At 38.3% G+C, this 24530-nt stretch overlaps 1 protein-coding gene across 1 annotated transcript in view; it reads right to left on the bottom strand.

Annotated features, from left to right (window-relative positions):
- The window catches only part of DCHS2 (dachsous cadherin-related 2), a 270255-nt gene that overhangs the window by 119240 nt on the left and 126485 nt on the right, over positions 1-24530 (bottom strand). The window contains exon 3 of the mRNA XM_021666706.2: positions 19387-19618. Within this exon, the coding sequence (XP_021522381.2) occupies positions 19387-19618 (232 nt within the window). The remainder of the gene's footprint in view (positions 1-19386; positions 19619-24530) is intronic.

Here is a 24530-nt window from a genome sequence, read left to right as displayed (position 1 = left end):
AGGTTGGCGACATGGACGTGGGCTGATAGTCGCTTTTGGGGAGGCCCAAATACATTTCCAGTGGACACAGATGGGAGACCAGAAGCTTAGCTATTATTCTCTCTCACTTTGTCATTTGAAACACTGATAATTTGAGAGAATCAACTCTGAACACCACTGTTGACACCAACCCAGCACCACCAACAGAGATAACACTGATTTAAATATTCAGTTTAAAGGAAATCACTTACTTAAAGTAAAAACAAAAACCCTTGAAGACCTAGACCTGAGTGGTCCTTACAGTTGAAGGAGTGCCACATAAAGGTCATTAATTTGGCAATAATTGAGAAAAGAAGCAAGTAGTACTTTAAGATAGCAGAATTTTTAAAAGGTAATATAGGAAGTTGGATAATGTCTTACCAAATTTATGTCTACTTGGATCCTCAGGATATGACCTTATTTGAAAAAGGGTCTTTGTAGATACAATTAGTTAAGGATCTCAAGAGGAAATCATCCTGGTTTTAAGTGTGCCCTAAATCCAATGACTGGTGTCCACACACAAAGAAGGACACAAGAAGACACAGAAAAGAAAGCCATGCAAAAATGGAGACAGGGATGAGAGTTACGCTGCCATAGCCAAGGAGTGTCAAAGATCACCAACAAACACCGGAAGCTAAGGGAGTCTCCAGAAGGAACTAATCTTGTTGACATCTTGATTTCAGACTTCTGGCCTCCAGAACTGTGGAGAATAAGATTCTGCTGTTTAAGCCACTGAGTGTGGTGCTTTGTTACAGCAATTCTAGGATGTGAACACCAGCAGTAGGCATACAGTAAGTTTGGGAACTCTGAAGCCAGACTGTCTAAGTTCACAATTTGGTTGTCACTTCCTCACCATGTTTATGAACTGTTTATCTTCTTTGGATTCATTTGCTCATTTGTGAAAGAGATAAAAATAGTTCCTACATCAAAGGTTTGGCATGACAGTTAAGGAAGTTAATACTCAAATGTTGACAAAAGACAAAATGACAACGAAGTTAGTTTAAAGATCTTAATTGGCTTTTATTTTCAATTCTAGAATTGAGCAACACCTCATTTTATAACGTAGAATGTGTTCCAATGAGCTGAGTAGAAGTGGCTGGCTTCATAGACAGAAAAGAAAAGCAGAAACGGAACAAATAGTAGACTGGCCGTTTCACAGTTACTTTCCTTGTAAATGTTAAAACAGACGGGACTTTCTTATGCTGCCAGCTAAAATTGGCTCATTTGGGGATTTGGCTATTTATTATCCCTCTCTCTCCTGATTTCTTGGAAGGTCAAATAAACAACTTCATTTCAGCTCGGTGGCATGAAACTTGAGCATGAGTGACTCCATTTTGGTCTGGTCTGTTGGGCCTAGTGCTCCATTCAAACCAATGGCTTCCTATAAATTTTATTTAACAACACCCATTATGCTTTACAGACTGTGTCTCTATGTCCCTGGATCTTCAAAAACATATTATTTCTGCCTTCTCCTTACTTTATGGGAAGATTTGTGACATCAACACGAACTAATATTTTTATAAACATGGTAAATATAACTAAGCCTGTGTTTCTATTATTACCATCCTTTCACGTCTACATAGGGGTCAACAACGAAGGGAAATCGCAGCCTTTATGGTAAAACTCATGCATTTTTTGTGTGACAGTTGTAACCAAAAACTGATTCACATGACATGTATTTCAATGTGTTGCTATGATTACTTTAAGAAAATAACAGATAGTGGATGAATACTATTTAAGTAACAAATCAGAAGCTTTAATTTGGAGTTTTAGAAAAATAGAAGTTACAAAATGCATAGCTAATTCCAGAAATAAAATCTCTGTGGAAAGATGATAAATAAAAATGCCTTCCACTTCCTTACTTTCATTCTACAGTCTTGATTCTGTCTCAGAGTCTGGAATCTAGTCATTTGAAGTTTTCTATTTTCATAAGGTGAGCAGGTCCTGGCTGCTCCACCTACTGATGTTACTTGATAGAAATCACAAAACTTCACTCGGTATCTGCTTCTTCATAGGAAACGCAGGGAAACACATAGGCTTAACCTTACGGAGCTCTGAGGAACTCAGCTGACAGGACAAGTAAAGAAAGAACTATAGCATGTGCACATGGCGACTATTCAATAACTTTCTGAAAAAGTTGTTCTTCTAAGACATTTTACACTGAATTTCTTTGATTTTAATTATCTTAACATGAAAGATCTCATCACATTCAAAAACTTAGATAATACACTTAACAACTAGCACCAAAAACAAATAAATCATTGGAAAACATCTCTCCAGAAAGAACTACATAACTAAAGCACCATCTGTGAATATCTATAGTTTTTGTTTTCAACTTGAAGGTGAAATTGTACGTCTATGCTTTGCCACTTGACTACTTTCTGAGGCTGATTTGAGTCATGTGCACACACTGGTTCCCAGACACACGAAACAGAAGCAAGACCTTGGCTTACAGTGACATTGCTTCGGTAAGGGTAATGCTAAATACCTGCTACTTGGTATCTTCTAAATCTTAGATATTTGTTTTTATTCTAAAGCCAACCTATGTGTCCATAACTGCACAGCAACAATTTGTACATCTATATATAAGTAAAATTCAGAACTTTAACTAGAAAAAGGTATGGAATTTTGTAATTGTGATTTTCAGGTGACACCACCTTTTTTTTTTTTACTATCAATCTCATCACAAAAGGTATAATCACATGTGTTTTGTATATTGGAAAGTAAATTTATCAATATTAACTTTAGGTAGAAAATGTCAGAAAATCCTTTTAATATTATTTTGACCTTTATTTTCACCAAAAGTAATAGGTTAGTGTCTGTTAAAAATATGAGCTTTACAAAAATGCAAAGTTTCTAAAATTATCTGAGAAGTCAGACCTCAGGAAAAATGCAGAAAAAGAAGGCATGGCCAGAAGTTCAGGAAGAGGGACACCCATTGGCCATGCCTTCAGGAGGTTCTTGTTCGGTTTTACTGACATAAAAGCTATGTTAAGGAAACTGCCTTCTAGTGATGAAAATGGCAATGGCATTTTAGACAATGGCACTCGTGATGGGTTTGTCTGTCTTATGTTTAGACAATGGCACTTGTGATGGGTTTGTCTTATGTTCAGCATGACCAACAAGAAGCAGAAGGATTTGGGGAATGGTGGACATCAGGGGAAACAAAAGGGCAACTGAAGGAAAAGCTTTTAAGTGACGCCAATAAAGTATGTACCAAAAGGTGGTCCTCTTGTCAGGAAATGCTAATAAGTGATTACACTACAGGTTCTCAATGGGAGTGTAAAGAGGAGGCATGTGGGCAAAATTTGGAGGGGGTTATAGTCTGGAAAGCATATTCAAATACTTGCTATTTTTATAATACAGTTAAAAATTACAGAATTAATGCAACTGCAATAAAAAATTACAAAAATATTTAGTGGTATAAATACTGAAAATAGAAATCTATAAATGATGTAGGTTTAGCAGATTGAAAAATATTGCCTTCACAAACAGTTTCTTCTGAAAAGATGCCTTCTTATTGATACAATAGTTTTTAGCTATTCAGTGTATTTAACCTCCAAATCAGCGGTCCCCAATCTTTTTGGCATCAGGGACCAGTTTCATGGAAGACAATTTTTCCACAGAACAGGGGTGGCAGGGGAATGGTTTCAGGATAAAAGTGGTCCACCTCAGCTCATCAGGCATTAGTTAGATTCTCATAAGGAGCACGCAACCTAGATCTCCTGCATGCATAGTTCATAATAGGGTTAGTGCTCCTCTAAGAATCTAATGCTGGCTGGGCGCGGTGGCTCATGCCTGTAATTTCAGCACTTTGGGAGGCTGAGGCTGGTGGATCACAAGGTCAGGAGATTAAGACCATCCTGGCCAACATGGTGAAACCCTGTCTCTACTAAAATACAAAAAATTAGCCAGGCGTGGTGACATGCACCTGCAGTCCTAGCTACGCAGGAGGCTGAGGCAGGGGAATCGCTTGACCCTGGGAGGCGGAGGTTGTAGTAAGCCGAGATCGTGCCACTGCACTCCAGCATGGCAACAGAGCAAGATTCTGTCTCAAAAAAAAGAAAAGAATCTAACACTGCCACTGATCTGACAGCAGGTAGAGCTCAGGCGGTAAGGCTCATTTACCTCCTACTGTGTGGCCTGGTTCCTAACAGGCCACAGAGCAGTACCAGTCAGTGACCCAGGGGTTGGGAACCCCTGCTCTAAATGAAGTCACTGATTGCTTTTAGGCATTTCCCTATTTCTATGAATTATGCATATTAGGCAATTAATCGGTTATATCTAGGTACTTCCAACTCTCCTGAGTATAGCATGAACCAATGCTACACACACACAGACACATGCACACACACAGAGAGACTTGCACACACACAAATTATGAAGGACTCCATGTTTGTCCAGCAATGAAAGGCTTAGTATTATTATCTGTGCTATTAACTTTTTATTTTCTATAGGGACTTTCAAGGATTTCTAGTTCCCCACTAGTGCTACTGCCCCACAAGTCACCCCAACCTACCAAACTAAATATGGGCGCTTCTCTAAACCAATAAGGCTGAGATGATAAGAAGCAACAGCTTGCTTCATCCTCACCCTCTGGCAAGCTCAGCCTTCTGGGAAGAGATGAGTAGCCATCCCCTCCGATCACAAAAGGTGTCGAATCTGGAATCTAGTTGCCCTTTCAGAAAAGTCAAGTGTCCAGATAAAGACTCTCTTACCTGTCTTCTTTGTAAATATTCCCAATTTCTGGTAAATGCAGAGGTTCCTTTCGGGCCTCTTTCATGGCCCTCAGGTAATATTGGTAAAATTAAGTATAAAATAAGACAAACACAGACAGATAATTTCCATCTCACCGACCATCGCTGAAAAGATTATTAAAGGAAAGTTTTGTTTTCTAGCACTAGGGGCTCTGACTAACCTTCCTCCTGAAATCAAGTGCTCCATAAATTATAAAAATATATAATCTTAAATGCCTCAATAAACTGATAATAAAGAAGGCAAAAAGTTTAAGTTAAGTCAGAAACTTAGAAGATAAGCAGCATACTGAATTTGGCTTTTGCCCTCAGGACATTTGTGAAATCCTAGAGACCTTCTTTCCTTTTACTGACCTTGTGGAACTCATGGGGTGCAGAAGACAAGATCAAAGCCATTTGTGGTTAAGTATAGACTGGGAATAGAGAATCTCAGAAGACTTTGTCCAATAAAGTTAGGTCCACACAGGTTTCAGTTTAAGGATGAACTAGAAATAACTACTTGTATTCCCAAGTAGATTGAACTACTTGTATCCCCAGTAGATTGCAAATAAAATTGTCTGGTTTGAAATTCAGTGATAAATAAGAGGTGGTAGAAATTTCCTTTGAGAATTCCTAACTATAAACCAGCATTCACGTCAGTTTTCAGTCTGAACTCATAATACAGGATGATGCAAAAAATTTCAAGCCAAGAATTTAGTTTAAAATGGTAGGAAGTAGTATTTCCCTAGGACACTCGGGCAAAAGAAGCACGAATACCTAAATACCTTCCAGAGAAACCCACCTTCATCTCAGGATTCAAAGAATTCTCTCAGATAAAGATCCAAGCCCATAATTTTAAAAAAATCACACACAAAATGAGGAAATATGACAGTATGAGACCAAGGACCAATGGCAGATTTAAAAGGGGAAAGACTTCAGAAAATACAAACAGACAAAATGGTCTAGTTAAAAGACAAACATTATCAGAGTGGATTTCAAAATAAATCCAATCATATATTGTGTATAAGAAGCAAACTTGAAACAAAAGAATACAGACAGGGTGAAGGTGAAAGACATCCAATTGGATGTCATCTCCACCCTCATGTTCCCTGACTCCTGTCATCTATCAGATCCGCGATGACCCCTTGCTCCTTGTCTCTTTCCTTTGGTTATGTTACCGTTTTCTTTTCTGCCTTCCCTAACTTGGACTTTCCCAGTGGTCCTTCTTCCTCCTCAGACTTCTTTCATTTATTTCTTTATTTATTTTTGAGATGGAGTCTCGCTCTGTTGCCAGGCTGGAGTGCAGTGGCGCGATCTCGGCTCACTGCAACCTCCGCCTCCAGGCTCAGGTGATTCTCTTGCCTGAGCCTCCCAAGTAGATGGGATTACAGGTGTGCACCACCATGTCTGGCTAAATTTTTTTTGTTTTGTTTTGTTTTTTAATAGAGATGGAGTTTTACCATGTTGGCTTAGATGGTCTCGATCTCCTGACCTTGTGATCCGCCTGCCTCGGCCTCCCAAAGTGCTGGAATTACAAGCGTGAGCCACCACGCCTGGGCTTTTCCTCAGACTTCTAAGCATTCCTGTAGCAAAGTACTAGGCTCTTTCTTCTATTCCCTAGAGGGTCTCAAACAGTGTCCCCTGACTACTTGCAATAAAATCATTTTGGCTACTTGTAAAAACAGAATATCCTGGGCTATTACGCAGACATCTGATTCCTACGTTTGGAAAAGGATCTAGGAATTGCATTTTTAACAAGCTCCACCAGTAATTATTATATATTCTAAAGTTTGAAGACCATTTTTTAAATTGTTGTTTTAATTTTTCAGACAGGATCTCACTCTGTCACCCAGGCTGGAGTACACTGGTGCAATCTCAGCTCACTGCAGCCTCTGCCTCCTGGGCTCAAGCAATCCTCCCACCTCAACCTCCAGAGTAGCTGGGACTACAGGCATGTGCCACCACTCCTGGCTAACGTTTGTATTTTTAATGGAGACAGGATTTCACCATATTGCCCAGGCTGGCCTCAAATTCCTGGGCTCAAGCCATCCGCCCACCTCACCTCCCAAAGTGCTAGTATTATAGGTGTAAGCACTGCTCCCGGCTTGAAGACAATTTTTATGTACTCTTTCCTTCAAACTATTTATGTTTTCATGGATTTAACAGTGATTAATACTTTATTTTGGTATTTTCCCCTGTCCTCTGATTTAAATTACAGTCGGTACTTTAGGTGGCACTTCTCCTAAGGCATTTGTAAACTTGATGTCTACTGGACCATCAGTCATCTTAGTTAAAATTATCAAATTATGTATGACTCATCCTTACATTAATAAATCCAATTAGTTACAACTCATATTCTTTTCATCTAAAATATCCTTAAGTTCCTTTTGCTCTGTCTTTATTGCTATCTCTTTAGTACAACCCTCGTTACTTTATGCATGGGTTTTATAATTAGTTTTTCTATTCAAATGTTCTAGTTCTACAATCCATCTAAGACACTGCTGCCAGAATAATTTTCCTTAAATATCTCTTTCACCATATCACACTAAGGCTAAATATCCTTATATCATCCCTTAATTCCAGTAATAATCAAATTTAAACATATCTGTCATGCTTTTGAACTCCTTCAGAATCCACCCCGCTCAATGCGGCTCCCATCATCCAGCAGTTCCTACTCTTTACATCAGACATGCTGCTCTCCTGCTGTCATGAATGCATGCAGCAAGAATGATGACAAAGCACAGCTCATGCAGGCAATCACAGAATGGCTTTTAATTTTGTGCAGCTAGCTGTTTTTCCCCTACTCCTAAGTGAAACTTTAGGAAGCTCCTATGCCTTTACAGCCATGATCAACCAATTAAAATTCTTAGTTATTTTCAGGGACAAAACAGTCTCAATTTAATGCCGATGTCAGAGGTCATTGACTCCATCTTGAATAAGGGCTAGGTAACATGAGGCTGAGGCCTACTGGGCTGCAGTCCCAGGAGTTCAGGCATTTTTAGTCACGGGATGAAATAGGAGGTCTGCACAAGATACAGGTCACAGAGACTCTGCTGATAAACAGGATGCCATAAAGAAGCAAGCCAAAACCCACCAAGACCAAGAAGGCAATGAAAGCAACCTCTGGTCATCCTCTCTGCTCAGTATATACTAATTCTAATGCATTTGCATGCTAAGAGGCACTCCCATCAGCACTATGACAGTTTACAAATACCATGGCAACGTCTGGAAGTTACTCTATATAGTCTAAAATGAAGAGAAACCCTTCATTTCGAGAATTTCCTGCCCCTTTCCCAGAAAACTCAGAAATAATCCAAGCCTTGTTTGGCATATAATCGAGAAATAACCATAAAAATAGCCAACCAGCCACCCTCAGGGCTGCTCTGCCTAAGAAGTAGCCACCTTTTTATTCCTTTACTTTCCTAATCAACTTTCTTTCACTTTACTCTATGGACTTACCTTGAATTCATTCTTGTGTGCGATCCAAGAACCCTCTCTTGGGATCTAGACCAGGACCACTTTCTGGTAACACTGTTACACACATAACGACATTTTGGTCAACAAAGGACCAAGTACCTATGATGGTGGTCCCCTAAGATTATAATGGAGCCAAAAAATTCCTGTTACTTAGTGATATCATAACAATCCTAATGTCATAATGGAATGCATTACTCACGTGTTTGTGGTGCTGTTGTTGTCAATGCACTGTTATAAATACCTACTGCACTGTCAGTTGTATAAAAGTAAGGTACATGCTTATGTACATAAGTACATAGTTAAATATATGATACTTGATAATGATAATAAATAACCATATTACTGGTTTATATATTTACTATACTACACATTTTATTATTTTGGAGGTTTTCTACTTATTGATAAAAGAAGTTAATTGTAGAACAGCTTCAGGCAGGTCCTCCAGGAGGTATTTCAGAATACATTGCTATCATAGGAGACGACAGCTCCATGTGTGTTACTGACCCTGAAGGCCTTCCAGCGGGACAAGATGTGGAGGCGGAAGACAGTGGTACTCATGATCTCGACCCTGTGTAGGCCTAGGCTAATGTGTGTGTTTGTGTCTCATTTAAAACAAAAAGTTTAAAAAATTTTAAAAAAAATTAAAAACAGAAAAAAGATTATGTAATAAGTATACAAAGGAAGAAATATGTTTGTATGACTATACACCCTGTTTATCTTTCAAGCTAAGTGTTACTACAAAGGAGGCAAAAATTTAAAATATTAAAAATATTTAAAGTTTATAAAGTTAAAAAGTTATAGTAAGCTGAGGTTAATTTATTTTTGAAGAAAAAAATTTAAATAAATTGAGTGTAGCCTAAGTGTAGTGTTTATAAAGTCCACAGTGTACAGGAGTGTCCTGAGTCCTCACATTCATTCACCACTCACTGTCTCACCCTGAGCACCTTCCAGTCCTGCAAGCTTTATTCATGATCAGTGCCCTATACAGGTGCACCATTTTAAATCTTCAAATTCCCTTTTTACTCTACCTTTTCTATGTTTAGATATACAAATACTTACCATTGTGAAACAGTTGCCTACAGTAGTCAATGCAGTAACATGCGATATAGGTTTGTAGCCTAGGAGCAATAGGCTATACCATATACCCTAGGTGTGTACTGGACTATGCCATCTGGGTCTTCGTAAGCACACTTTATGATGTTCACACAACAACGAAATCACCAAATGATGTATCTCTCAGCAGGTATCTGCATCCTTGAGCAATGCATGGCTAAAATTAAATGTAGAGGACCACATACTAATCCAAACTCTAAGCTACGTTAAAGTTTGGAGGGGCACAGGTTTCAGGTCAGAAGTACTTGGCTTCTCTTTTCCTTCATCTAGTAGCTCTTCTCTTCCTCATCAATTTGTTAAACTAAATCTCTGAATCATGCAGGATTAAGGCAAGGGAGAAGAAGGGGAGGAGGGAGGGCCAGAAATGTTCTTTCTTGACAAGCACTAGCATAATAATCTAACATCAACAAACCTTTGGCCTGCGGAGTTGTTTAAAGCTCACTTGTCATATAGGTGCTTTCATGGGCTTTTTTTTTTAAATTGCATTTTAGGTTTTGGGGTACATGTGAAAAACATGCAAGATTGTTGCATAGGTACACACGTGGCAGTGTGATTTGCTGCCTTCTTCCCCATCACCTATATCTGGCATTTCTCCCCATGTTCTCTCTCCCCAACTCCCCACCCCTGCTGTCCCTCCCCTATTTCCCCCTGACAGACCCCAGTGTGTGATGCTCCCCTGCCTGTGTCCATGTATTCTCATTGTTCAACACCCGCCTATGAGTGAGAACATGTGATGTTTGATTTTCTGTTCTTGTGTCAGTTTGCTGAGAATGATGGTTTCCAGGTTCATCCATGTCCCTACAAAGGACATGAACTCATCATTTTTTATGGCTGCATAGTATTCCATCGTGTATATATTTTGTTTTTGAGATGGAGTCTCACTCTGTCACCCAGGCTGGAATACAGTGCAACAGCATGGTCTTGGCTCACTGCAACCTCTGCCTCCCCAGTTCAAGCAATTCTCCTGCCTTAGCTTCCCAAATAGCTAGGATTACAGGCGCCTGCCACCACACCTGGCTATTTTTTTTGTATTTTTAGTAGACACAGGGTTTCACCATGTTGGCCAGGCTGGTCTGGAACTCCTGACCTCGTGATCCGCCTGCCTCAACCTCCCAAAGTGCTAGGATTACAGGTGTGAGCCACTGAACTCAGCTTTCATGGGCTTTTGGTGAAGGCTTCTCACCCTGGCTTTTTTGGAGAAGGCTAACCTCTACTTGAAGTGCCTTAGCAGAGGTAAACACACCTCTAGTTAGACTGTTCATTACTTCCTTGTCTGCTGAAAAGTTGACAGTCCTCAGAATTTCTACCTCTGGAATATACAGTCCTAATTAGGGAGAAGGAGCCAGGCTGGAAGGAACAAGAAAAAGCAGGCAAGCTATAAGTCTGCTTCTCTTCGTGGTCCAGGACACATAGCACTCTTGTGCAAATAACTCACAACCTTCCTGAGCCCAGCTATCACCAGACCCTTGGATGATAGAAAAGCACAGGTTAGCTCACTGCAACATTCGTGTTATCAGTACTGCACAAAGCCCTCTTCAGCGTATCACACTAGCATCATCTTATAAAATCCCCAGCAAGCTTTTGTCTCCTTACAGTCAGCTCCTTTCTTACTGACCTGCCCATTGCACTCTTTCAATGTATTTTCATATTTTCTTAAATAATTCTGCCTTTCTTTATCTACAGCTGTCTTGGTAAATTCTTCTTACTGTCCATGCCACTGGTCCCAGATAGTTGCTGATCGCTTGCGGTATGGCCCTTTGAGGACATGGCCTGAAAACAACTCTAGACTAGCTCTCCCTCACAAATAATCCATATTCAGAAGAAAAAAATAAATACTCTTTGCCCTTACAAACTCCTGGAATGTAGCGTGTCTCCACTTCAGAAACCTCTCCTTTATTCTGTCAGATATTCCTTTCTTCAGTTTTCTCAGGTTAGAATCAGACATAAGTCTACAGTTAGCCAACAAAATGCAGGGAACACATAGAAGGTTCTCTGAGTAGTTAGCAAGGTGCAGGTACCCCATCTGGTACCCACAAATCAACAGCAGCTCTCTCCAAATTATCAACCTTTTATACTTTTGACAAGGTGGATCTCCTTTGTAAATCTTACATAAAGTCTAGTATCTGTGGAATGTGTGGAATGTAGAATTTGTATATATCTTAGTTTCCCAGTCCAAACTTAAATTTTCATTTCTCATTACAAATGCTTAATAATTTCCATCTTCATGTATGTTGTTTGCCTCTCTGGAATCTATCTATTCTTCCCCAACTTGCTTATCCAAATCTGAGCTATCCTGCAAGGTTGCACCCAAGTTCCATCTTATTCATGCTCCCTTGTTTGACTGTTTTAGATTTTCCAGCACTCTCTTTGGAAGCCCTGCACTACTTGCAAAAGTTATTGTAATCAATACACGGAGTTTGCACTTAGCATTTATTTTTCATGAAAGACAAACACAGGCACCTTCATAAGATAGTGACTCATGGCCTACAAACTTGACTGTACCTGAAATATTAAAATATCTTTGAAAAACATGTAGACCCAAGGAGTGGCTTATGAGTCTAAGAAAAGTGAGACAAAGAAAGGCAAATGTCAGGCATGCACACTAGGTTCAGTAAATTTCTCTGAATGAACATTCATCACTTAGAGTAAGAGGGAAGTATTAGGATAAAGCTGGTTCTTCTATATTACATATGCTGAGTATTTCAAACAGTCACTTTTTTAAACAGTTGTATATAAAGAGGAGCTAGAAAACCCATTTACTTGAATCTAACATTGTTTTTTTCAGCTTTATTGAGTATAACTGACTAGTAATTGTATATTTGAATCTGACGTTCTTAAATAAACTAAGCTATCTATTGGAAGTTGAGTGGCCAGAAAACATGTAACTCCCATATTTTTTATTATTTACTATATATAAATATGCATATATAATATATGCATGAATCATAATAATTCATATTATTTATCAATAATAAGTAAAAAAAATAAATCATAAAATCATAAATAAACTGAATAGCTCTCTTTGCCTATGTATTGGTCGGAGTAAAATTTGTGACACTGTATCTTAATACTTTAAACTACAGTGATTATTTAGCTCACATTTTTCACAACACTTGCAAATGGTCATTAACCACCAGTGCAGGGACCAACTTTAACTTTAAAAAATGTCATTAATTAATTTACAGAGCACCAGTTATTTTCTATTTTAATGACTGCTTGGATTTATGCATACCAATTATAATGCATAATGTTTATCTATGTTCTTCATCTTGTTGCTTTTTATTTAAATAGAGGAAACTGTTGGAATAAAAAATTTTTTGAACAGATGCAATGCTAAGTGAACTTAAAGAGATATATATATGTATATATACCTATGTATGTTATGTGTGTGTGTGTGTGTGTGTATATATATATATATATATATAAAATCATGCTCTTCTACTAAGCGCTACTGACTTTCAGAATGAAACACCCTGAAAAAATATAATTTTTAACCGAAGTAGCAATTCATAATTAGAAAATCATTAGTAAATCATTACTGAAATTGTAAGCTATGGAATAGTTAAGAACAAAAATAAGCATAAAACCATGACCTTCAACAGATACAGGGTTTATAAGTAAGGTTCTCTCACAAACATATACAAACCAAAAACTACAGGATATCAACACCAATTTCTTATTAGTTGTAGATATTTGTAAAGTCTCTCCTATATTCAGTTTGTGAGAATACAAAACGGAGTCACCAAATAGATTACATTGTGCTCTTTATTTTGCACACAAATCTTGGTGACTAAGTTGTGCTGGCTGAAAGAGCTAGAATGGATTTCAAATTCTATCGCATATTGAGAATTTTTTTAAAATTTAAGAAAAATGTACCTGTTTTGGAAAAGTCCACTGAGTTCTACTTATTCAATGGGAAACAGTAAATAAAATTCAATGGATAATTTGGTGTTTAGGTAGTCTCATATATAGAAATTCCTGTCACAATGAGAGATCATTTTTCTATCCTATTTAGTTGAATCAATAGAATTTATATTTATCTTAGCTTCATCTTTAGTGTTTTTGTAAGTCATAATACTGAAACAAGTCTTGAAATGGAAAGGCAAGAAGTAAACTCAAGTGTCAGGTCTACTACTGTGTCTCTGAGTAACTAAGACTTTCAGAGTCTTCAGTCTCTTAATCTGCAGATGAACATAAAAATATTCACCTTGTTTATCCCATGTAACTAATATAAGACTCAAATAAGCAATACCACATATGGAAAAGACACTGAAAAGTATTATTATCTAAGACAGAGAAGCACAGAAGCAGATAACAGGTCTAGAATGGGGTTCAAATTCAATTCCATCATCACTAACAGTGTACCCTTTAGATAAGTCACCAAACCCCTTCCAGCCTCAATTTCTTCCTCCACTAAATGAGGCAGCTTACTTTTAAGGTTTTTCCCGTCTTTATGAGTCTGTGATCTGGTACTAGAAAGGCTAATAAAGAAATTCTCTAACATGCTTTTGTTTCCTATGAAAGTGACACACACTGATTAGGTGCTCATGATTAATTTTAGGATCTGTCTTGCAAATAAAAGAAAGTCATCATTTATTTGGCAGGAACAGGCTCACATCCCTTATGAAATGAAGTGTGGTATTAATTTATTAACTATATGCCAGAATGTTCAATATTAAATGTAGGAAGGTGGCATCCGTGAAGAACTACAAGAATCATTACATGGTATAAAATCTGAGCATAAAACTAACATTGGAAAAGAATCTGCCTTGAAATACAGAAAATGAGTCTGTACTACATTACTTACAGTCCATGTTAAAATCCACACACCCGATACAAACAAAAGATTACAACTAAACACTGACGCACAGCTACTCTTGTCTGGCAGTTTGATGTCCTTTTAATTACTTGTTTTTCTGTAGTGCTAAAATTGGATTTTGTGTACACCACAACTAAACATGGAACAGACAAAAGACAGGAAACATAAGCTTGTTGCTATAAGCGCTACAAAAGCAGGGATTCTTGTCTGTTTTATTCACTGATGTATCCCAAACACCTAGAACACTGCCTGCAACATAAAAAGCACTGAATAAATATGTATTGAACAGATGAACTGGCTTCCATTTTTTCATTGAATACATAAGCTACATTCTGTTTATGACCTTTATTGATTTGTGTTTATGTCATTAACATGCTTCTATAAAAAAAGAGATAAATCACATGATTTAACCAAAGGTTGCCCTAATAAAAGAGATATTTTGGGATAACAATAAATGACCAACCCAAAAGCTTGAAACCTATCTGTTGCCTTAATATGATCTGAATTCCCCAAACCTCAAACCTTAGCATTATGCAATATACCCAGGTAACTAACCTGCACATGTATCCCCTGAATCTAAAATAAATGTTGAAAAAAAAAGTAGTTTCTTCCATTATAAAACTACAAAATAAATAGGACAAACCCCAAAGCTAAAGAACTGCTCTCTTCATGTTACTAAAGAGAGCACTTCAAACAATGGAGGAAGAAATCTACATATAATTCACAAAATGGGATTAAAAATACATGAAAAAAGAGCTATTAATAAATAAGCCTCTTGTGTTTCTTCCCTTTAAAACTCAAAACAGTGTGGTCTGCCTTGTGCCCACATCAAAGAAACCCAGTGAACTAAGAATAAGAGAAATGAAGGCTCAACTCAGTATCTCTCTCCTGGCGCCTAAACACATTTTACAAAAATATTCTTTGAACCAACAACAAACCCAGAAAACCAGAAACAGAACAGGAAGATAAACCCACAAGAGAAAACAACCATGACATTGCCACACCCCCTTCTAGTTTTCTCCAAAACATTTTTCATAGCAGAAGAACACAGTAAGTCAAAGAGCTCTATTTTTAATGCATGAGTCTTGGTTGTGGCATAACAGATCAATGAGAACTCTTTTGTCTGCAGGAAAACACAAACCTATATCAGAAAGCATGTAAGTTTATCAAATAGCATGTTTAATAGAGAAATCATCAAAATGAAAGAATGAATGAACCAGCAAGCAAATGAATATCTCTAAGAGAGAATTCTAGAGTAATTCAAGAAGAAGTAACAATGTATAAATGGGCTCATCAATTCTCAATATTCTCCTCATATGCTATAACATCTCAACCTGCCTATATAAGAACTTAAGTTAAAAAGGAAGGAGGACAATTGAAAGGTGCTAAGACTAGTTTGAAAACTCCCATTGTCAAGGGCAGGCAGTTTTTCTGGAAGAGAACAGAATAAATCCACCGACAAAGGGAAGTAAGAAAAAGTAAAGTACTAGCACAGTTAGGCTGGAGAGAAAGTCTTGGGAGAGTTTTGAGGAAATGTGGGGATAGGCCATCGAGTCACTTACCATGCTGTGATTCAGAAAGAGGATTTTAGATAAAATTTTGCTCCATTTATCAATGAAACTCCCATGCAATTTTTAAGAGGCTCTAGGAAAGATTTAAATTACTTTTTCAATATTTCTATATGTCATTTATTCATTTATTTCACAAGTATATGATAGAGGCACTTGCTTATGACTGTATCTACATTAGCAGCCTCTATAGAGATCAGCCATATGATGGAAGCAAGAAATTCCAGCTTTATGTAGGTTCCTGAAAGAAAATATCCAGAAGAGGAAGACTACAGTTGAGCCTTGAACAACATGGATTTGAACTGCATGGGTCCACTTATACACGGATACATTTCAATAACAGTTGCAACTGTGCCTACCTCTCCTGCCTGTCCTTCCACCTCTTCTGTCTCTACCACCTCCGCTACCCACGAGACCAAAAGACCAACCCTTCCCCTTCCTCCTCCTCCTCAGCCATCTCAACATGAAGATGAGGATGAAGACCTTTAACTTAATGAATAGTAAATATATTTTCTCTTCTTTATAATTTCCTTAATAACAACTTCCCTTCTCTAGCTAACTTTAAGAATATAGTATATAAAACCTAAAACACACAAAATATGTGTTAACCCACTATTTATGTTACGAGTAAGGCTTTCAATCAATAATAGGCTATTAGCAGTTAAGTTCTGGGGGAGTCAAAAGTTATGCACAAATTTTCAACTATGTGGAGGGTCAGAATCTCTACCCTCTGCATTGTTCAAGAGTCAACTGTGTATAAGGATGAGAACATCCTTATATAGAAAATGTGTTACAGCCATTATGAAAAACAGTATGGAGTTTCCTTTAAAAGTTAAAAGTAGAACTACCATATGATCCAGAAAGTCTACTTCTGGGTACATATCCAATGAAAAAACAATCAGTATGTCAAAGATATATTTGCATTAGAATGTTCATTGCAGCATTATTCGCAATAGCCAAGATATAGAATCAACCAAAGTGTCCATCCACAATGGATAATGAAAATGTGGTATATATACACAATAGAGTACTATTCAGCCTTAAAACAGGACTGCCTGTCATTTGTGACATCATGGATGAACCTCAAGGACATTTTGCTAAATGAAAAAAGCCAAGCACAGAAAGACAACTACTGCATGATCTCACTTTTACATGTGGCATGTAAAGATATTGAACTCATTGAAACAGAGAAACAGTTTTAAAACAAAAATACTGAGCTCATAGAATGGTGGTTGCCAAGAGCTGGGGTAATTGGAGATGTTGGCCAAAGGGTACGAAGTTTCGGTTAGATAGGATGAGTAAGTTCTGAAGATCTACTGTATAGCGTTAATAATAATGTATTCTAATACATCAATGATAATGTATTAATAATAATGTATTCTGTACTTGAAAATTGCTAAGAGAGTAGATCTTAAATATTCTCACCACAAAAAATTCTAAGTGTGAGAGGTGATGGGTATGTTAACCAGCTTGATTTAATCACTTCCCAATATACATATATCAAAACATCACCTTGTACACCACAATTACATACAATGTGGTCTCAGTTGCTGTCAACCAACAAATGAACTTTCAGAACTCAACCATTCAACTTGGAGACTGCCTGTTCAAAGGAACACTTTTTCCCATAGCTAGTCACGATGCTTTTTCATTCTCTTCCAAAGGGTAAAGTAAAGCACTACCAGGCCTCATGAATTTCTCATGAGTTATGATTAAGTGTGACCAAATTCCAAGCACTATTTGACTGAGAAATGTCTTCAATCTAAATACACGGGCATCAAAACTGCCAACAATAACAACCCAAGGCTATTTCCATTATAAATTTGGTCTTTGCTTAAAAATAAAATTCCATGAAACTTCCCTAAGATAATGACCCACATAAAGCGCTTTCCATGATTAACAATGGCATTTGTGCTATAGTTGCTGCCAGGAAGGGAAGCATGAGTCTGGCTTCGGCCAGGACAGCAACAGAGGTCTCGTCTAAAAACAGAATACAGTGTAGCTCATTTTTGCTGATCTTCCAGGGGAAACCGAATGATGAGTGTGTTAATGTCTTTTTAAAACAATCTGTGAAATGCTTTTATATCCTGGCTGACCTGTATATTTTTGGCATTGCTAGTGCCCTAGAGGGCCTGACGATTTGACGGGCAGTTAAGTCCTCAGTTAAGATGAATTTTGAAAAAGCTCAGATAAACAGACTAATTTCCTACAAAAGCATTTTCTTCTGATCTTTGAAATGTTAAAAGGACCACATCAGTGTATTATTTTGAGCAAGGAAAATTTTGCCTCAAAAAGACTGCCAGTATAAACAACTAATTCCCGGCCCGTTGCACAAGCCAGACAAAGCATAGTTTCCAGGCAGAAGCAGCAGCTCTCTACCTAATGGGGCTGGGTGAGAGGGCACATTCACATGGATTTCCTGTGTAAATTATCATTTGTTTCTACCGTATACGGCTATTACAAAGCATGTTGTGAAGATCCAGTAAGACAATGCACAGAAAATGTCTAGTGTAGCATCTGACATTATCATTATCATTACAACAGAAACACATTCTACCCATTGTTTGGATCAGGTGAAAATAATGCAAAAGAAAAGGTTTCTTTTTTTTCTTTCTTTTTTTGCACCTTCATTTTGTGACCAGAGTATCTCTATGCATCTCAAAAGTATTGTAATGTCATATTATATATTTAAAATTTTTTAATTTTCTTATAATCAAATATTTAAACCATTATTTTGTTAGCAACAAGCTAATGAATACAACATGGAAGGTAATTTCTTAAATATTTATTATTTCTAAAAGACAGCTTGTCCACTGGGCTTTTTTGGTAGATATTCAATTGCCATCATAGAGAACTAAAAGGAGCTTTAGGTATCATTTTAAAAACAGGGAAACTAAAACCCAAAGAGACTAAGGGAATGCCAGACCTAGTACAGAGAAAAGGATCTACTTTGGATGCCTGTACAAATCTCTTTGCCCTAATCTTAGCTATTAATACACCAAAATGAGACTCAGTCACCCCCAAGTCACTCTCAGATGGCATGATCATACAATAAAGGGAAATTAACATTTGCAAGGTAAATAAATACTGGCTGACTATTTCTACATAAATTACTGCCTTTAGTTCTCTCACAAAAACTTTGCAACATAGGTATTATCAGTGTCATATATATATATATATATATATATATATATATTTTTTTTTTTTTTTTTTTTTTTTTTTTTTTTTTTTGCTTTTTTGGAGACAGGGTTTTGCTCTGTCACCCAGGCTGGAGGACAGTGGCCTGATCATAGCTTCATAGCTCACTGCAGCCTCAGACTCCTGACCTCAAGCCATCCTCCCACCTCTGCCTCCCAAGTAGCTGTGACTACAGGAGTCAGCCACAGAGCCCGGTAACACTATGTTTAAGGTAAGGACACTGAAACCAATAAAGACCACAAGATCAGTAGTAGGCAAAGCTGGGACTCAGATCCAGGTCTAACCTAACCACAAAGCCTCAGCCCTTTTCAATATACTTCAGTGCCTGCTGGAAGGTTAAGTGAGTCCTGCAACACCCCTGTTACTGAAAAAAATGTAACTTTTTCTAATTTTCTGGTTGTTAAGTAGTTAAGCAGAAACTCTACATCCAAAGGATAAAAATTGTTCCAAGTTCACATACCTGTGGTGGAGTCAATGATAAAATGGGATGACACATCTCCTGGAATAAGCTCATAAGCCACTGTCCCATATATCCCAGAGTCCCGATCAGTGGCGAGAACATTGATGATCTCAGAGCCTGGCTGGGTCTGACCACTGATACTTGTCACATAGGTTGATGGGTTAAACACGGGATGATTATCATTCACGTCCTCCAGGTCCACACGAACAAAGGCTTGGGCACTTAGCCCACCCTGGTGGATGAATGAGCAGTGATTACAAATGAGTTTGTGCTGAACACTGGGATGTAGAATAATTGACAATGACCCTAGAATAGATGTGAAACAATACAATTTGAACATATACACATTTTGTCATTTCAAAGGACTATGTATACCTACATACACACACACATGCACACTCACAAACACATGTATATATTCATTTTATTTTCAACCTTGATATATGAATTCATATGTAATAGCATGGTATGTATACTTCACTGCTGGTTCTTAAGCATGGAATGAGATGTCCACTAACGGCAACTGTGAGGCAAAAATTTCATAGTAGAGGCCAAATATATTCAAGGGAAGTTGTCCTGATGTCTAAAAAGAAATCAAAATCACTTTTATCCCTAAGATAATTTTTAAATGAATGCTGGTAAGTGCTAAGAAGAAGGTGTGAGGAAGCATGGGCGGGCGATGCCCTCATGAAGCCCTCGCTAGGAAGGTACCACTGGCATGCAGACCAACCCACATGACTTCAGGTAACTAGACTTCAGTTACCTGAAAGGAAAGGGTGATAGGCAGAGGAAAGAGCAGAGCCAAAAGGCCCTGAGGCAGGAGCCCGGTGTGCCTCTCTGGCCTGCTCAGCTGCAGCAAGGAAGCAGGAAGGGCTCAGATCAGAGAGGCAGGAGTGGGTCACAGGGACTTCTGCAGATCTCCGGAAGGACCATGGCTCTTCCCCACAGGAGGGGTTTAAGCAGGAGTGGCCTGATTTCACCGAGATGTTAACACTGCTCTGGCTGCGGTGTTCAGAACAGACTAAAGGGCAGCAGGGTGGAAAGAGGGAGAACTGTCAGGAGGAGGTTCTTTGAATCAAGTCCAGAGAGGATGAGGCCTGAAGGAGGACAAGAGCACTGCAGGCACTCAACCCAGACACTCGGGGCTGGATTTGTTTGGGAATTCTGAATTTTTTAAGTTTTAGAAGGGAATACAGCACCTAAAGCAGTGAGAAGTGGATCCCATACTGTTTATTTTGTGTTGCCTCCATCTAAAATTGAGAAGAAAGAGACCAAATGAAACAGAAGAAAATAATCCTCGGCAATTCTTACTTTACTAAAGTAAAACACATGTTCCTACTTTAAAGCACCATTTTCCATTTCTATTGGGTACATTTTGACACTTTCATCTTTGACAAAAATCCTTGGTAAGTCACAACAGCCTGGGTTTTCTCACTCATGTATCCTCCCCCTCCTCATCTTTTGTTTCCTTTTTCTACTCTGGCAGGGAGGCACAGAACGAGGAGGAAAAAGGACAAGGAGCAAGAAGATTTGGCAAGAGACAGAGGGAGAGCTGCTGCCATGCAGACAGAGAGGGGCGCTTGTTGACAGGGAGGGAGGGCAGGATAGAAGGTTGTTTGGGATGAAGGTAAGACAAACCCAGAAATGGCTCTCCCGCTCTGAGCTCTGAGACGCCTTGTACTCTAGGTTTTGAGGATTAAGAAAGGATGGGGAAATACTTTAGAAATAGTATGATTTTCCATGTTCTGAGTTGAATAAAGTGCCAGAGCCATGCCAGGTATCAATTAGAATAGGAGAAATGGGGCTGGTTATGACTCCACAAAGAACAATGCAAGTTCATTCATCTGGCCTTCATGCTTAAAATGCAGGCTGACCCTACATCTGCAGCCACCCTAAGTAACCTGTACGTCTCCAGGTACGACCTATAAGAAGGGACCGCAGACTGGTGATAAGCGTATAGAAAATATTCCTTCACAGCTGCCATAGGCCCTGCTGCTGCTCCAAACAGCCTTCCTTCTCCGTTTTGCTATCCCTTTTCTCTTTCTTCCCTTTCCTGTTTTTTCTTTATTTCCCCTCAAGTTCAAAAAGTCATTTAGGGTGGAGGTAAGAGAAGTATTGAAAAAGTAGGGAAAATATGAAGAAATGAATATTGCCCCAGCTTTAGATCTTTAAGAACAAAGATCCTAAATCAGGCAATGTGCTAACAAATAAGCAAATGTTAGACGCACAAAGTAGAAAATGTGTTGTCATCAAACAAGACATTTTTGTTGCAAGTAGGGTAGGTGCACTAGTGGGGCTAGAGAAGGCTGGGCGTGTAGTGGCAGAGGCTAGGCAGAATCTAGAGGACAGGCTTGGCATTCAGATTCCTCTCACCTGATTTAAGTGCTAAGGAGGACAGACTTTATTCTACACAGCAGAAGACCCCATCAGTATAAAATGTGGTGTGTACGTTCTTTTTTTTTTTTTTTTTTTTTTTTGGAGACTGAGTTTCACTCTTGTTGCCCAGGCTGGAGTTCAGTGGCACAATCTTGACTCACCACAACCAACGTCCGCCTCCCAAGTTCAAGCAATTCTCCTGCCTCAGCCTCCCGAGTAACTGAGATTACAGGCATGTGCCACCATGCCTGGCTAATTTTGTATTTTTAGTAGAGACAGATTTCTCCATGTTGGTCAGGTTGGTCTTGAGCTCTTGACCTCAGGTTATCCAACTGCCTTGACTTCCCAAAGTTCTGGGATTACAGGCTTGAGCCACTGGGCCCAGCTACATTCTTTATAAATATATTTTTATCTGTTAATAAACTGTATATATATTTACTGTGCTAATGTATTATTTATATTATAAATATCAGAAAAAATGAAATGTAGAAAGACAGAATTCTAATGTCTTCTAAAACGCCCACATGGGACAACTATTGCTGTCCTTAATGAAGTGACGAAATCAAATCTAGATTTTAGAAAGAGGTATCTGGGGTAGGGAAGCAAAGATGTATCTTTACAAAAAAAAATAAAGTTCTTTAGACAAAAAGGTGGGAAAATGCCGAGTTCACCAAATTAAATGGATGCATTCTTGGCCTCAGAACTTCTCACAGAGCCTTTTGCACGTACATTTCTAGAAGGAGTGAGTTCTGAGTTGTTCCCCACTCTTTTTAGGCCCCAGAACGCTCTTTGGAAGAAACAGTTTGGAAGAAACCAGTTTCCCACAGAACACAGTGCGGAAAACGCTGATTTAAACTCATTTTCTCTCCATCCACTGAGAGTATGCGTTTCCCAATGCTGTGTAGCTAAATTTCTGTCCGGCTCATGAAAACTGTTTTGATAATGCAACCTCATAAGAGATTCTGAGTCAGAGCCACCCAGCAAAGCCACTTGCAGATTCCTGGCCCTTAGAAACTATATGAGATAATAAATGATTGCTATTTTAAGCTGCTAGCTTCAGGAATAATTTGTTATACAGCAATAGGTAGCTAATATATTTCATAAATCCCATGCATAAATATATCTTAGTTTTGTTTTATCCTTTCTTTTTTCCACCAAAGACTCATGCGGCATTTTTATTTCATTTTAACCATTTAATTGCTAGGATTATGGTAAGGAACCCAATTCCCTCAAGTTATACTGTAAAAGATGAAAGTAGGTTGGGAAAGCTTCAAGCTTGAAAGCATACAATATTGGAGGGAGGAGGGTCGCCTAGGGCAGTCAGCAGAAGGAACATTTTCTACTGTTACTTCTACTTTGATAATTTTCTGCTTTCCATTCTCTTCGTTCTTGCCTTCTGAGACTCCTGAATAGTAGAATATTAATAACATCTCTCCTTCACATCTCTTAGCGCTGGTGAGCTACATTTTATTCCAGTGAGCTTTCTGTGTCAATGAACTCCAGTCTACATTTCATGATTCAGTGAACAAAGGTGAAAGGAAATGAGGATCCAGGTTGTTAAGGGGGAAAAAAGAAACCTTAGTTGTGATATCACCAAATCCAAGAGAAGCAGCATTCAAAGAATATTTTCAAATTCATTGAGAAGATGAATAAGATAAAAATAAAGAAAGAATCCCAGGATATGGCGCAACAGTAACCTTAGAGAGGAAAACAGTGTTATAGGACAGGTAGAGAGGGAAAAATAGATCAAATAAAGATTGAAAAGTAAGAAAATGGAGACAACTATCTTAGTAGACTTGCTGTGAAGGAAAGAAGAGGAATAAAATGGTTTTCTGAAAAGGTACATGACATCAAAAGGAATCTGGGGTATTTTTTAAGATAGAGACTATTATTGTGCCCTGTATACTTATGAGGGTCATTCAAAAGAATGTGATAAATTAATAATTCAGGAAAAAAGAGAAAATCATTATAGAAACAATATCTGTGAGAAGGCTAGAATGGATGGGACCCTAAACAGTAGAGAGATTTGCTTTTGATGCAAACAAGGACATCTCTAAAATGATAATAGAAAAGAAGGCAAAGAATGTGAGCTGATACACAGGCAAGTTAGTGGATTAGGTGGCAGGAAGGTAAGACCTTCCTCTCTCAAGCAGACCTGTTATTTTTCTCCAAGTACATTCAGCAGCTGAGGTGCAAGGGCAGAAAAGGCAGTCAGATTTACACAGGGCTGAGGTTTTACCAGGAGAGTTCTATTGAATGGAGAAACTAAAAGGAGTTTGCAACTGAGTGACTTGAGTGATGGGTAAAAAATCAATGGTCTTAACATGGGAGAAGAATTATTGATTAGAGTGGACATGCTACAGTAAATTAGAAAGATAAAAATGTTTATCAGATATAGCATACTTGAAACCAAGATGTCAAAGCTTGTGCAATTACTGGTGACAATCCTTGGAAAGGAGAAAGTCAAGGAACTGAGAGGCTCAGGGTGTTGGGTTTTTCAGTAAATGAATAGTAAGATCTCCCGGAATGGTGAGAAAATTGGTGAAGTGGAAGACTGTGAACAAGGGGTAAAAGTCCTAAGTAATAAGGAGGTCTAAATCATGACAGTAAAAACACAAGAGGAGGGGTACCTATGTTATAGTCAGACAACCAGAACTTTAAAAGCGATTCATTTTTGATGGAAAAAGGAGTAGAAATTATTTCATTGCTGCCCTGGGTAACAAGCAGGCACACAGCTCACTACCTACCAGCTTGTGATTGGTGGAATA

The sequence above is a fragment of the Aotus nancymaae genome, unplaced genomic scaffold (assembly GCF_030222135.1).
Source record: "Aotus nancymaae isolate 86718 unplaced genomic scaffold, 86718_ANA_hifiasm-v0.15.2.pri h1tg000033l, whole genome shotgun sequence".
In the NCBI taxonomy this organism is placed as follows: Eukaryota; Metazoa; Chordata; class Mammalia; order Primates; family Aotidae; genus Aotus; species Aotus nancymaae.
Note: the sequence above shows the minus strand (reverse complement) of the source record. Positions and strands in the feature narration are given on the sequence as shown.